Source organism: Muntiacus reevesi, chromosome 2 (assembly GCF_963930625.1).
Source record: "Muntiacus reevesi chromosome 2, mMunRee1.1, whole genome shotgun sequence".
NCBI classification, from domain to species: domain Eukaryota; kingdom Metazoa; phylum Chordata; class Mammalia; order Artiodactyla; family Cervidae; genus Muntiacus; species Muntiacus reevesi.
In genome coordinates, this window is record NC_089250.1 from 255,475,488 (window position 1) to 255,490,651 (window position 15,164).

Genomic DNA, 15,164 nt, shown 5'->3' on the forward strand with positions numbered 1-15,164 from the left:
TATAGCTATCTCTTTAAGATTTTGATTTTCTTTCCTTTAGATATACACCCAGAAGTGGGATTTCTGAGTGGTATGATAGTTCTGTTATTTCTTTGGGAACCTCCATTCTGCTTTCCATAGTAGCTGCAATCCCTCCAATAGCGAACCAACGATCCTTTCTCTCTACACCCTCACTTATTTACATTTCATTAAGATCAGTTTCTGAAGATTTATCTCGTTCTCTTCTTTAGAACATATTCCCTTTTCTCCTCGTCTTCCTTTACTCTCTATGCTGGTTTCTGTGCATTAGAAAAAACAGCCAGCTCTCTCATCTTGACAGAGTGGTCTTGTACAGGTATTGAGCCTTATCAATCAGCCCAGCCCATGTTCTTAGTAGCCTCTCAAACTTCTGTGATTGTCCAAGCTGCTGTCTTTAAGTGGTTCCCAGTAGTTGGGGATGTACCAAATGCTATCAGCTGCCCAAAGGGGAGGATTGCAGTCAGTATTTAGATTTATGCTGATTAAAAGCCAGAAATTCTATGGCTGATTCATATCAATGTATGACAAAACCCACTGAAAAAATTAAAAAAAAAATAAAAATAAAGTAATTATCAATAAAAAAAAAATAAATTAAAAAATAAAAATAAAAAAAAGCCAGAAATTCAGGCAGCATCTGGGAAAGTATGCAGTTAAACCCATTCCAGAGAAAAAGTGGGAGAAGGGAGTTTTTGTCTGCTCTCTCTACACTAAGCCCAACTATATAGCTACAGGGGATGTTCCTTTGCCTATCATGAATCTAAGTTCCATTGACTGAGAGCTAGCTCATTTGGGAGCCTGTGAACACTAGTCTGCTTTCTTTTCAAAGTCTGTGCACTAACAAACAACAGCTATAGCCCTGAGGAACAGGCTGGGAATGGAGCAGACAAGGACTTTTACTCCTTTACTTTATGTATGTTTATACTGTCCTAATTTTTCACTAAGAGCTTTCATTGCTTTAGTTTTGAGAAAAGGAGAGATGGATGGAGAAAATAGAAAGGTGCCCAGGAAGACTGTACTTTGGATGTATCCTTTTTTATACCAAATTATAATAAATATAAACTCTTTGGAGCTGGAAATCAATTCAAGGCTAAAACACCAGTAAAACTGATTTTTCTTAATAGGAAACATTACCTCTTTCTTGGATAAATGTCTGAATTTTGTTTGATATCTACTCAGTTCTACATTCAAACGATGAACAGTCATTTTCAACCCATCATTTTCATCCACCAGTTCTTGCGCTTGTTTTCTTAGATAATGTAATTCAGGTGCAGTAATTACTGAAAAAAAGAAATTTAATATTATACCATAAGAATTTAAGTCAAATTTATCATGATTTTATATAAATTGTCAATTGTCTGTCTTTCTTTCCCTTTAGGCTCACAAAGGCAGCAAATGACAGTTATACAGATATGAAAGAATAAAAGTTAATAAGTTTTTTAACACTGAATAGTCAACAATATTTTAGAAGTTTGTGAAAGTTGATTTATACATATGATAAAAATAAAATAAAAATTTTAGATTGGAAAAAATGTCACTGCTTCAGATGATATACAAATATGTGCCCTGAAAATTATATAGAATGGAGAATTTACTAGAACTTATAACCTTCCCACACAATAGTAATGTTCTATTAGAAAACAAAATAGAAAATAGATCCCACAAAGTAATAGCACAAATAACATCAAGTATCTAGAAATGTGCCTAAGACAAGAAATATACAGGGTATATATAGAGAAAACCACATTATGTTTCTTAAGGCCATAATAATAGACTTATATACATAAATATACAGAGAAAACATTAGTGAATACTTATATGACCTTAGCATTATTGTTATTAATTTTGGCCATATCACATAGCATGTGGGATCCTAGTTCCTGACCAGGGATCAAACCTACACTCCTCAGAGTGGAATCATGGATTCTTAACCACTGGAAACCAAAGGCATAGATCAGATCATAACAGAAAAATATCCTATACACATAGCTGAATTATTAACAAACTGAGAAACAAACTCAAACACATGTGACATAGGGCTAAAATTCGTAATATATAAAGAGCTCTTATAAATCAACAGAAAAGATCAAAATATCTCAATCCAAAGTGGGAATGTTTATGAAAGAGAAAGAAAATGACCTGCAAAGATAATGAAAAAAATATTTAACTTCATCAATAATAAAACAAACAGAAATTAAATTAAAACGGGATTCTCTTTTTTTAACCAATCAAACTAGCAAGGAAAATATAATCTTCAACATTGGTAAGTATGTGGTGAACGAGACACTTTTATATGGTGCTCATGGGGATAAAAACTGATACAAAACATATGTAAAATATTATGCTAAGAGCCAAAAGAAGTACTAGAATTTCCTCAGCATAATAAAAATGATACAACAGATGAAATCAAATTTCAACAAGTATAAGGATATTAATGAAACACCATAAATATCAAGCCAAAATATCAAGAACATTAATATTAGCAAATATTATAACATAAAATGTTAACTTCCAAAAAAAGTACAAAAATTTGAATTCCTGTTCCTTCCTGTAACAAAAGAACTAGATAGTTGTCCTCACCTTCCTGAGAGGATGCTTTCTCAACCTCTTCTGGCTTTCCATTTTCTTTTTTCATCCTTTCAAGTTTTAACTGTAGTTCTTTCATTGTTTTTTTTATTATGTTAAGTTCATGTGTAAGGGTTTGATTTGCATTGTTTAGATGCAAATTTTCTTCTTTTAATTCCTCTAACTTTTCTTTGGTTATTTCTATACATCTTTGACGTGTTCTACCAGTTATATCTAAAAAGGGACAGGAGAAAAGTTTTAAAATACTAACTGATATTAACAATTTTGCATCAGAATTACAGGAGACTATTTCAAAAACCAAAGGAGCAACTTCTTTATGTCAGTGCCTGCAAAGAGACTGGCCTATACGGCAAAGACTGTGATCTGTTAAGACTATAGTGAGCAATAAGAAGGGTAACAGAGGAGGAGGCAGGAGCCAGTGGAGGCCTTTGCTTATAATATGCAGAGTGGAGGCTGTATCCTGCAGGCCACCAGGAGCCAGAAAGCCTTTCAGCAGAAGTATGGAAAGAAGGGGATCTACTCTCAGATGAATTGCTGAGGCCAGCAGTGGAGAAACTGAACAGGAAGGAGGTCTAGCCCAGAGGCAGGAAGATCAGTCTGAAGGCTCCTAGAGTGGGGACGAAGAGGAAAGGACACGAGAGAATTCGGGGCAAAAATATGGCAGGGCTCAGCAGCTGATTGCGTGTGGGCAGTGAGGGCGGGGCAAGTCAAGAATGACCAACAAGATCTATGGTTTAGAAGATATGGAGCCAGACAAGGAACCCAAGCCTGGCAGGGGGAGGGAAGCTCAGGTTAGGACACGGGTCCAAAGCTCTGAAGACAGCCGCAGCTGGACAGACGGAGGAGCCACCAGCATGTAGGTGTACCTGAGGGCACCAGGGTGAGAAAACCAGAGGCTACACAGGAATTTAGGAAGGAGTAGAAAAATTGGAGGAAAGCAGAGAGTGATATTCCATAGGGAGATCAAAGGAAGTGAGGACTACGATGGGCTCCTGGCCTGGGCAGAGCTTCTGTGTGCAGATGGAGGGAGGGATACTGGCAGCTCCAGAGAGCCTCCCCTGACCCCTGACACAGACACATCCAACACCTAGAACATGAAAGAAATGAGTAACTTCACAAGTACACCGAAAATAAGATGCAATCTACCAGGAATCCAGGAAAGAAGGCATTTGAGATTAGACTGAAGATGGAAGGAGAGGTCAGCTACGAGGGGGTGGGGGGCACGTCCAGGGATGCGCCTTGCCCTGGCAGGTGGTGGCGACACAAAGTGGCCTAGAAAGGGCTGGCAAGTTATCTGTCTAGAGTGCCAGACAGAAGCAGCAGGGCTCAGGTCCCCCTGGGCCAAGCAGTACACATAAGCCCTGAGGACAAAGAGGCAGGCAGGCCCCAGGGCTGGAGAAACCTAGGAGGAAGAGGAGCCTCCAAACCCCCTGGCTGACGAAACACCCTGTCTATCCCCGACAGTCACTGGAGACAAACTGTTCATCTGACAGCCCACTGGCTTCCCCTTCTGAGCAGCCTACAGTAATCAGATATGGCATCCCCAGAGAGCCAAACAGGGACTCCCGAGGACCAGCTGAGCACATCACCAAGAGCCACGGGAACTAAGGGAAGCACCAAAACCAGATAACAGGACGGAGTTGGCTGCAGCACAAGCTACAAGATTTGAGAATGAGTGCAGCTGAGTCCAGAGAGATGCTTGTCGATACTTAACAGAAATCACGCAAATAAAGAGCTTCACTAACAACACAGATTCAAAGGATGGGCTGAGCAGCAGAAGACATACAGTGAAGAATGAGCCTGTGGGCCAGATGTCAGAGCCCCAGCAACATCCCAGAACGCAGCACCCAGAACACCGAGACAGAAGTGGTGAAAACGAAGCCAATCCGACACGGAGGACAGACAAAAGCCTTGGTATTGCCGGGACTGTCAGACTACTGATGCGAAGCATACAGGGAAGAATTTAAAAGTCCACTCTGGAAGCTCATGAGGCTCCCCAAACTGCGGACGGGAGAGCAGGCCATAAAGCATCTCTAGGCCTCTCAGCTCTGCCTCGAGCCCCTGAACAGAGCCCCCATTTTCCTACGCCCCCTCTACCAGTGCATGTGTTGCCTGAGTGCTGAGTCATTTCAGCTGTGTCCCATCTTTGTGACCTGATGGACTGTAGCCCACCAGGCTCCTCTATGCACGGGATTCTCAAGGCTTACCCCTGGCACCACTAGGGAAGCCTCGCCCTTCCAGGGTCTGTCCATGTATTCCCCCTCCAACAACCCCAGGCTTGAACACATCCCACGTGGACATACAGTCACCATCCAACGTTTGAACGTTTGGACTCTCTCTTTTTTTGGTGGGGGGGTCACACCTCTTGGCACGTGGAAGCGTAGTTCCTTGATCAGAGATCGAACCCGTGCCCCCTGCATTAGAAGGCGGACTTTTAATTACTGGACCCACCAGGGAAGTCCCATGAACTATCTCTTTTAAGGCAAACTTAAAACAAGTTCAACAAACTGCGATCTCTTTCCAGTTTCAAAAATGGGACAGAAGCAACAACCTTTACAGGAAAAAAAAAAGTGATCTTTATGTTATGTGAGACTGTACCGGGTGTTCTCTGAGACATAAGCTTTTCAATCACAGTGAAATTCAAAAGGCAAATACCTGGGCAGAGCGGAGGTTTTTCACATAATGGTGGTTTTTCATCCTAGGGGAGAAAAAAAACTTGACAGTAATGAATCGAGTCTTAGCATCTTCTAAAAGTGGACCAGCACAGCATAGGTCATCATGTATCAAACATTTAAGCACTTCCCCCATCTTCATCTGGGCTCTTATAGTCGCCAGCTTGTTTTAGCTTTAGAAACTTTAACATTCACTGCTTCTTTTAAATGAACCCAAACCTTAACAGTCTTCCCCTCTTGGCAAGCTCCCTGAGCGGCAGGGCAACTCCTGCTCTATTCCCGCCTTTCTGTCCATGAGTTCTGCGTCTTTTAATTGAAATATAGGTGATTTATAATAATGTATTAGTTTCGTTGTATAGTAAAGTGATTCAGTTATACATATATATTTTTATAATTCTTTTCCATTATAGGTTATTACAAGATACTGAATATTATTCCCCATGCTACAGAGACCATCCCCGTTGCTTATCTATTTTATACGTAGTAGTGTGTGTTAATTTCATACTCCTAATTTGTCCCTCCTGCCTTCCCCTCTGTGACTCTAAGTTTGTTTTCTGTATCTATGAGTCTACTTCTGTTTTGTAAATAATATCGTCTGTATTATATTTTTAGAGTCCACATATAAATGATATCATGCAATATTCGTCTTCCTCTGTCCGGCGTACTTCACTCAGTACGACCATCTCTGACCATCCATGTTGCTGCGCGTGTCATTCTATTCTTTTTATGGCTGAGTAATATTCTGTTGTGTGCGTATATGTGTGTGTGTGAGAGAGAGAGAACACACCATATCATCTTCATGCCCTCCTCTGCTGATGGACACTTCGGTGACTTCCACGTCTTGGCTATTATGAATAGTGTGCTGCTATGAACACTGGGATATATGCGTCTTTTTTAATGAAGAGTTTTCATCTTCTAAATATATGCCCAGGTGTGGGATTGCTGGATGACATAACAACTAGTTTTTAGGTTTTTTTAAGGAACCTCCATACCATTTTCTACAGTGGCTACCCCAATTTACATTTCCACTAGCAGGGTTCCCTTTTCTCCACACCCTCTCCAATGTTTATTATTTGTAATCAGTCACTGTGGTCACACGCAGGTCCTACGAGTGACAGGCCACCAGTTCACATTCTAAAACACGTAGGTGCTGAGCAGAGATGGACAAAGAAAACTCCAACTGGTCTCCTCTCCTTGGGATAGGCAAAAAGACCCCGTAAGCTGCACAGAACCATGTTTTTAAAGCACTGAGAAAAGGATACAAGACCCTCCTTTTCAACTTGAAACTTAGAGGAAAGGGAAGTCTTTGAATTTTTTCGACTACACATCAGCCTGATACTGTTTCTAATTTCTGCTGAAAAGTAGTTAAGGTTATAAATTAACTCTATTGAGAAGTTTTTAATTTTTAAACTCCTTTGACATCACAGAATCACAAAGTTAAGTAGAACTATTTCCATGTCTGCAGACTGGTTACTGTCTATTCATTTTACAAAGTAGAAAGCAAATATAAGTGCTTTCCAACCCCTCAATACATTACACTCATTTCAAACTATGCAACACATGAGTTTCTTCATGTTTTAAAACTATTTTTTAAAAAAACATTCAAAAGTGCACAAAGACAGAAAAAACAAAAACCAAACCAAAAAAGAAAGAAAAAGAAAAAAACAGTCCATGGAAAAAGAACTCTTAACAGAAGCTTCTTCCCCCACAAATCACAAAAGTTGTTTTGAAATTATGGTAGAAATTCTATTTAAAAAGCAAATCCATTAAAAAAAAAAAACAATTCTTACCTTTAATTTCAGAACAGAATGTTTTCCATCTGATCAAAACAGAGAGAGAGAACTTTGTAAAGTGGAGAAAGACATCTGACAGCTCTGAAGAGTACAATCGTAGGAACTCACCTTCTGCACATGAGCTGAACCAGCCCATGAGCCAGCCCAGAGCTGAACTGCCCATCTCACCCCTTGCTGTCTCCTGACCGCCTTCCGTGGCTCACATGACTGCAGAGCTGAGGCCAGACTCCTCGGTGTGACTGTGGGCCCTCCCCGCCTTCCCAGCACCCTTGCCCTGTGCCCTCCACCATCCCACCTGCCAGTCCCCGTGGGCTAAGGGGCCACTCCGCCCTGCCTCCTCTGCCTCCAGCAGCAGTCCACTCGGTCAGATGCTGGTACCTCGACCAAAGGATGGCAGAGTCCAAGCTTCTTGGCTGGGTACTGCTAGGGTACAGGGTGGCACCTCAGGCTGGTAGCCTTCAGACAATAATTATCAGCTAGCATTTACGGAGCATGTTTTGCTTCATGTGTTTGCGTGCGGGCTTAATTGTTCAGTTGTGTCTGACTCTCTGTGATCCTGTGGACTGCAGCCTGTTACACTCCTCTAGGCAAGAATACTGAAGTGGGTTGCCATGCCCTTGTCCAGGGGATCTTCCCAACCCAGGGATTGAACCTGGGTCTCCTGCATTGGCAGGCGGATTCTTTACCGGCTGAACCACCAGGGAAGCCCTGCCGTGCTTCACTCATACGACTAAACTTAGTCCTTGTAAGACTCTTAGGAGAGGTGCACTCAAACAGAAGTGGGGTTAAGGAACTGGCCAAGTCGCATGCCATGTGAAAGTGACAATGTCCAGGGGCTTTTAACGCCCCCACCACAAGCCAAAAACCACTGAAGGAGCTTCACTTTCTCCCAGCCACCATCTGTGCTCCAAGATCATGTTGCCAAGCGTGCCAGTTATCACAGCCTTTGACTCCCAACCCCACCTTTACTGCCTGCTCCTGTTACTGCAGGGGCTTCCTTTGTCTGATGGTGCAATAATAAGCTTCACCAGTAGAGGGTGCAAAAGAGACACTGGAGGAGGAAAGGGCTTGGGTTCCTCATTCCATGGGTGACTCCTGTCCTGGGTCCCTCTTTTTCCCTCCTCTCCTCCCTCCCCGCCTCTTTCTAGACAACCAGCAGTACTTCCCCACGGGCGGCTCCTCCTGGAACTCCCCTACAGATGGCGGCCTTCCAGTGAATTCTGTTAGCACCACACCTAACTTCTCCACCTGCCCACGGGCCAGAGCTGCACCCTCCCCAGTGTCTCCATAGCAGATTCTCCAAACGGTCCTTCCTCGGAGGCCCTATGTTAACTGCATAGGAAGCAGCTGTTCCCTCTGTCATTCCCATATTCTTTAGATTTATTTCTACCCCTTAACAGGCAATCCTGTTACAGTTAGTAATTCTTGACATTAACCTTTCCCTGTTCAAATCACCATGGACTTTCTTTGCTTTTTTTCTTTGATTTGGCCACACAGTTCCCCAACCAGGGCTTGAACTTGGGAAGTTCACCAGGGAATCCCCTCACCTTGTACAGATACTTTCTGTCTCCTGATTAGTTCTGACTGATAGTATGATGCATCAGGCACTAGAAAAATAATGCAGACATTGGAAAGTGGATGGATATGTATATATTCAGGATGTTATAAGATTTTTTTAAAAAGGTAATAAAATATCATGTATTTACATACACATTCTAAGCTGTTAAAATTATACTTGATGGAAGTACAATTATGTATATTTAACTTCATGTATTTCTGTATTCTTTACAGTGAGAAAGTATTAATTCTAAAAGAGACATACTTTCTACTTGAACTTAACACACACATTTTCCCACAAAGATAAAATATGCTGTCTAACCAAGTGGCATTTTCTGGCACAGGTATTAGTAGCTGGCACTCTGTCTTCCAATCAGTCCCCTTGTGCTGACTTATATGAGAGTCTCCTTGAGCCCTGGGCTTCCATGGTGACTCAGACCGTGAAGAATATGTCTGCAATGAGGGAGACCCAGGTTAAATCCCTGGGTCAGGAAGATCCCCTGGAGAAGGGAATGGCTACCCACTCCAGTATTCTTGCCTGGAGAATCCCATGGACAGAGGAGCCTGGCGGGCTATAGTCCATGGGGTCGTAAAGAGCTGGACACGACAGAGCGACTAACACTTATCTGACTTACTTATCTCCATGAGCCCAAGCAATTCCCTGAGTGTCCTGATAAAGAAGTTATCGGTGCCCACTACACGCCAGGCTCTCCTCCTCACTTCTCAAACACAAGCCACATCTTAGGAAATGGAAAACGGCCTTTGCTATTAATGAGCTGAATTCTCTCACTGTGCCAAATGAAATATACAAAGGTATGCCATTCCAAAGTTGTATTATAAACATATCCATGCATTCATTCATCCAAATCACCTGAAGTGACAGCCAGCCGTGGGTCAAGCCCTGCTCCAGGCCCTAGAGCCAGCCTGGTGAACAAGACAGACAAGCTCACTCAGCCATCCCGAGGAGACCACTGCGCGCCCGTCCCTCGTGGCACAGGTCGTGGGTGCAGAGAGGAAGGAGCGCATGGAGCTTCAGAGCCTGAGCCCTGATGCTCCCCCAGGGAACCTCTCACAACTGAGAGAATGACAAAGTGGACTCCAATGTGAAGGCCTTATACATTAAAGACAACCAAACACCCAGGCAATCATTTTCACTGTATCCCAGGAAAAACAAAGCCCAGGGATATTCCCACTTAAAATCATGGAACCACAGTACGGAGGTGCAACGGTTATACGTTTCTCCAAAGTAAACAATATTTATGACCATAAAATGCATTTACATGAAATTTTTTTTAAACTTTTTTTTTTTTTTTACCTTTTTCTTGTGTATTCTCCGGTGGAATAGGTGAGCTTGGAAACTCATCTTGTTCAGAAATACTTTGCTCATCTTCAGTGTCCACACCATTTGATGATGGAACCTTTTCGTTACAGAAGACAAAGAACAATACATTGTAAGTACTTCTCTATAAAACCTCCTCCCAACAAACTCAGCTGTCTTATTCCATACCCTCTCCACTGCGACCTCCCCTCCAAGACATAAAAGGACTACACCTGTGGGTCCCTCAGGAAAAGCCCAATGGCAAAGGCAGTGCCATCCAACTTATGCTCAAGCCAGCGGTCCCCAACCTTTTCAGCACCAGGGACTGATTTCATGGAAGACAGTCCTTCCACAGATGGAGGTGGGGGGCGGGGGATGGTTCGGGCAGTAGTGCAAGCCGCGGGAGCAGCAGATGAGGTTTCGCTTGCCCACCCGCCGCTCACCTGCTGCGCAGCCCAGTTCCTAACAGGACAGCCGGCAGCCCGGGAGTTGGGGACTCCTGGCCTGAGCCATTGAGACCTTCAGAGCTGTGCTGCACCGCATCCCACCGCACGCTACCCAGGCAGCCTGCCTTTCCATTCCCGCCAGGGACCAAGTCAGGGCCAGGCGCTGCCTCCAGCCTGCTCTGTGCAGCGCCAGCACCACCGTGCCCAGGTGCCGAGGCTGCGCAGGTCACCTCTACGTGGGGCAAGAGCGTCCGACCTGCCCTGTGAGAACCCTCACCAGGGCAACTGCTAGGGACCGGGGCCCACTGTGCCTGCTGGCTCGGAGGCCACCCTGAGTGTTTCCTGATGGAAGGGGACTCTCCCCCCACCACCGTCTGTGAAAAACTCCCTTGCGGGGTCACGAATGGTAGAGCTGCCCCTCACAGACCTGAGAGCCGGGTCTGGGACCACCCTGATGAGCAGGAGGCTGCCTCACTGGCAGGGCCCTGGGATGGGGCGGGGTGTGAGGACAGAGGCTGCCCTCGACGAAGAGCAGTGAACCAGGTCTGGTACGATAAGCTGAGGCTGGTGCGCCCTGCGTGGCTTCCCTTCCACTATCCTGACTCTGTAAAATCCTGCTTATGTGATCAGCCTGGGTTAGCTGTTCTGTGCTGCAGGCCATGGAAGGGCCATCCCCACGGCTGGGAGCCGGGCAGCACTGACCAGCAAGATGCCCACAAGAAGGCGCATTTCAGGGCCAAAAGCTAAGGCTCACAGGCACACCAGGCTGGGGGCAGAGGGCTCCGGGGTGACGCGGCTCAGAGCAACAGAAGGGTCTCCCACTCTACTCATCATTGAAAAAATTAAAAAGAAATGAACCTCTTAAGTTTTTAGCTCCTAGGAACTATCTGCCTTGTTTACCCTGTCAAAGGTATATTAAGCTACCCACTTTTATTTAGGAAGAATGAAATAACTAAGGCAACTCAAATACTTGAAAAGTGAAAGTGAAAGTCGCTCAGTCATGTCCGACTCTTTGCCATCCCATGGACTATACAGTCCATGGAATTCTCCAGGCCAGAATACTGGAGTGGGTAGCTGCTCCCTTCTCCAGGGGATCTTCCCAACCCAGGGTTTGAACCCAGGTCTCCCACATTGCAGGCTGATTCTTTACCAGCTGAGCCACCAAGGGAAGCCCAAATACCATCATAACAATACCCTATTATGGAAAACTGCTGGTTAGTATCTACTAGTAAGAAAGCTGATCATACCTTATGGCTGATTATGCCTTATGATTATACATACACCACTCATCAGTATATATGAGTGGTACATACCCACCACATATGAATGTTCATAGAGCACTCCTCCTAAAAGCTTCAAACTGGAAACAACCAAATATCCACCCTTAGTAGAGTAAACAAGTTACTGGATGTTATAGCTGCCCCATGGGATATCACACAGCAATAAGAACGAACCAACAACTACCACACAAAATGACAGAAGACTCTCAAAAACTCCAAAGCATACATAATGTATGATTAACGTCACAGAATCTTTAGGATGTGCTGTGTGCTTAGTCACTCAGTTGTGTCCAAATTCTTTGTGACCCCATGGACCACCAGGTTCCTCTGTCCATGGGATTCTCCAGGCAAGAATACTGGAGTGGGTTGCCATGCCCTCCTCCAGGGGATCTTCCCAACCCAGGGATCAAACCCAGGTCTCTTGTATTGCTGGCAGATTCTTTACCATCTGAGCCACCAGGGAAGGACAAAACTAATCTCAGGTGATTTTTCTAAGATCTAATCTGCTCCTGGAGTCAGGGCAGTGGTTAACTCTGGGGGGAGCGGTGACTCTTCGCAGTCACAGGGGACTTTTGCAGGCTAGCAGTATTGTTCTTCTTCTTTTAATCTGGGTGGAGGCTACTTTGCAAAAATTCACTGAGCTGTACAGTTATAGCTTATGTGTCTTTTGTGTATATGTAATATGTCGATAAATAAGCCTAAAGAATTTGTGACAACATTCTAGAAACACTCTAAAGTTTTAACGCAAAGCATTGTTAAAACTGCCAAATACTTCTGAGTGTGAAAATCACCTGGGTAACTAAAACAAAAACTGTCTGGATACTGAAGGGAGAGAGGTGGAAGCCAGGCACCCCAGCCACAGTGCTGCCATCCCAGTGGCCAGGAGTGACTTTCCCGCGTCCATCTGCAGCCCTGGCCTAAGCTCCTTCATCCTCCTCCTGGGGAGGACGCTAACTCCGATTATAAAGAGTAAAATGTACATGCTAGAATTTACAGGGTGATTATTAAGGGGAAAAAAAAAAACAGCGAATATAACTTTAAGCTAGTTGAGGGAAAGAAATAGAACTAAAAAATCCATCAATCCCAAAGAATGAAAGAAGGAAAAAGATACAGAGTAATAGGACAAGCAGGCAAAACAGAAATGACAGTTTTAAACTCAAATATACCCATGAATACATTAAACATAAAAGAGCCAAAAGCTCTAGTAAAAAGACAAAGGAAAATTTTGTCAATTTTGGTTAACAAAAACTATATACTGCATTGAATTATAAACCTTTTTTTTTGGGTGGGGGGTGGTTGTGCAACATGTGGGATCTTGGTTCCCCGATCAGGGATCAAACCCTCGTTCCTGCGTTGGAAGTGCAAAGTCTTAACCACTGGACCACCAGATAAGTCCCAAATTGAACACTTTAAATGGATGAATAGTATGATATTAATATGTAAATTATTTCTTGGTAAACTTAAAGAAAAAACAACTAGATGCTGTTTATAAAACACAGCTAAACATAACAATGTAGGAAGGTTAAAATTAAAGGATAGAAAGAAATAGACCGTGCAAATATCAAAGAAAGACGGACAACATCAGACGAAAAAGACCTTAAGGCAGATCACACTCTCAGAGATAGAGAGGGTCACTTTATAGTGACAAACTGTTCAATTTACCAGGAGGATAAGATTTTAAATTTGTACACATCTAAAAATGTAATCAGATGTAAAATAACACATCTTCCATGATTTCACGCTTACACAGTTCAAAAGTTAACCTGTGGTATCTTTTCTTCCTTGGAGGTGAAAGTACAGTTTTGGATAACCTGGGGACAGCAAGCACGCTTCAGTGTCTAGATTCCTGTGACCGTGGGGCGAGCTGACGATAAGAGCCAGCGCTGGTGAACCCTGGGGATGCAGAGGGTCAAGCCCCAAACGGCGCTGGCACCTTCCCAGGAGCCTCTCCTCAGATCAGTGATGCCAACGTCAGAGCCCCACCCACAAAGACACAATAAACAGACACGACTGGTGGAGCAACAGAGGGGTCCAGCTGGCTTCACCTCGGGGTGCAGTCCAGGCAAGAGTGCGGTCAGACTGTGCAGAGAACCAAGGTAACTCGGGGGTGGGGGTGGGGCCGCAGGCAGCTCTGATCTGTAAGGTGGAGGGGCCTTGCGGGCCTGCAGTGGGACCTTTGTAGGGTTCACAACATGCTGGACCTCCCCTGGTGTGGTATGTTACAGTGAACGAAACAAAACACCTGTGGATCCATGCTCCCTCACTGCTGTACAGAGGAGGCCTCACTGCTAGAAGGTGGCAGGGTGCATTCTGAGTGGCTTTTGGAAATCGGCAGGAATGACAGTTTGGTGCCTGATCTGTTCTCCTGGCCTTCTCCTGCCACTAACAGGGGTCAAGCTCATACAGAGGTGCTCACATTGCTAGAGCAGAGTCAGTGATCTACATGCATACACGCTAACCGTGGGGATATGTATGTGTAAATGCAGACAGGGAGGCTGCAGGCACTCAGCTCCGCTCACTCAACAGTCAGCGCCCCTCTGTCTACCTTGCTGAGAGAATCCTGATTTTGTCTGGTGCAAGCAGGCTCGAATCACAGTAACCCTTCTCTACTTAGCCAGTAACTGGTCAAGGGATGGGCATGTGACCAATGAGCGTCCTGCTGGCAGGCTTCCGGAAAAAACATTCCCCGTCATCAACAAAGCACTGCCTAAAGGACCATGCCCCACTTCCTTCTTCTGCGGGAAGAACCGGCTGCCTCTGGTGATCACAAAGAACAGGCCAAGGGAATTTCAGGCTCGTGTGTTCAATAGGCAGCTGAAACAATTTTGGAATTGCCTACCTTTTCACTTTGTTATGTGAGAGTTAAATGTCCATTATTTAAACCTTCTATCTGATTATTTGTAGGCAAGAAGATGATACAGACACAAAGTGACCACAGAGGCCTGTCCTGGAGAGAAGAGGAGGGACGGAACGGCAGGCTTTGGGGTGGTGTTTGCTTAAATGCAGCATCAACGTTTTTAGAAGACATGAAAATTCATGTATACTTGGGTAACAGAAAGAAAATCTTAAAGAAACTAAAAGTTAAAAACTGCAGACAGAAAGGGGACACTCCTAATCCTCAACCGTAGCAGCAAGAATCCCCACTATCCCTTGGTCTCCAGAAGTTTCTAGAGAACCACATTCATGTGGTTCTCACAAATGCATGAATGATTCTTCTCTGGACCCAAGCATATGGCAGATACTCAAATACCTGTCTGGGGGCAGTTGGTTGGATGAATAAATGAACAAACGAATGAATACACGGTAGTTTATGACAAAATGCTCTGCAAATCCACAAACGCACCAATAGCAAGAATGCGTGACAGAGGAGCTCTAATAACATCTTATCAGTGATTTCTATTTGAAAATGGTAGCAGGTATTCTGGGCTTCCCTTGTGGCTCAGCTGGTAAAGAAATCACCTGCAGTGTGGGAGACCTGGGTTTGATCCCTAGATTGG

The 15,164-nt window shown here is 44.2% G+C and overlaps 1 protein-coding gene across 8 annotated transcripts in view; it reads right to left on the minus strand.

Annotated features, from left to right (window-relative positions):
- CEP89 (centrosomal protein 89) overlaps positions 1–15,164 on the minus strand; it is a 70,225-nt gene that overhangs the window by 35,693 nt on the left and 19,368 nt on the right. For all 8 annotated transcript variants that reach the window (XR_010661692.1, XR_010661693.1, XR_010661694.1 and 5 more), the window contains exons 5-9: positions 9,939–10,041; positions 7,064–7,092; positions 5,257–5,299; positions 2,596–2,814; positions 1,150–1,295 (exon numbers count right to left, since the gene is read on the minus strand). Coding sequence is in view for 5 of the 8 variants with exons in the window: in XM_065925752.1 (XP_065781824.1) it covers positions 1,150–1,295; positions 2,596–2,814; positions 5,257–5,299; positions 7,064–7,092; positions 9,939–10,041 (540 nt within the window). In the remaining 3 variants the exon portion in view is untranslated. The remainder of the gene's footprint in view (positions 1–1,149; positions 1,296–2,595; positions 2,815–5,256; positions 5,300–7,063; positions 7,093–9,938; positions 10,042–15,164) is intronic.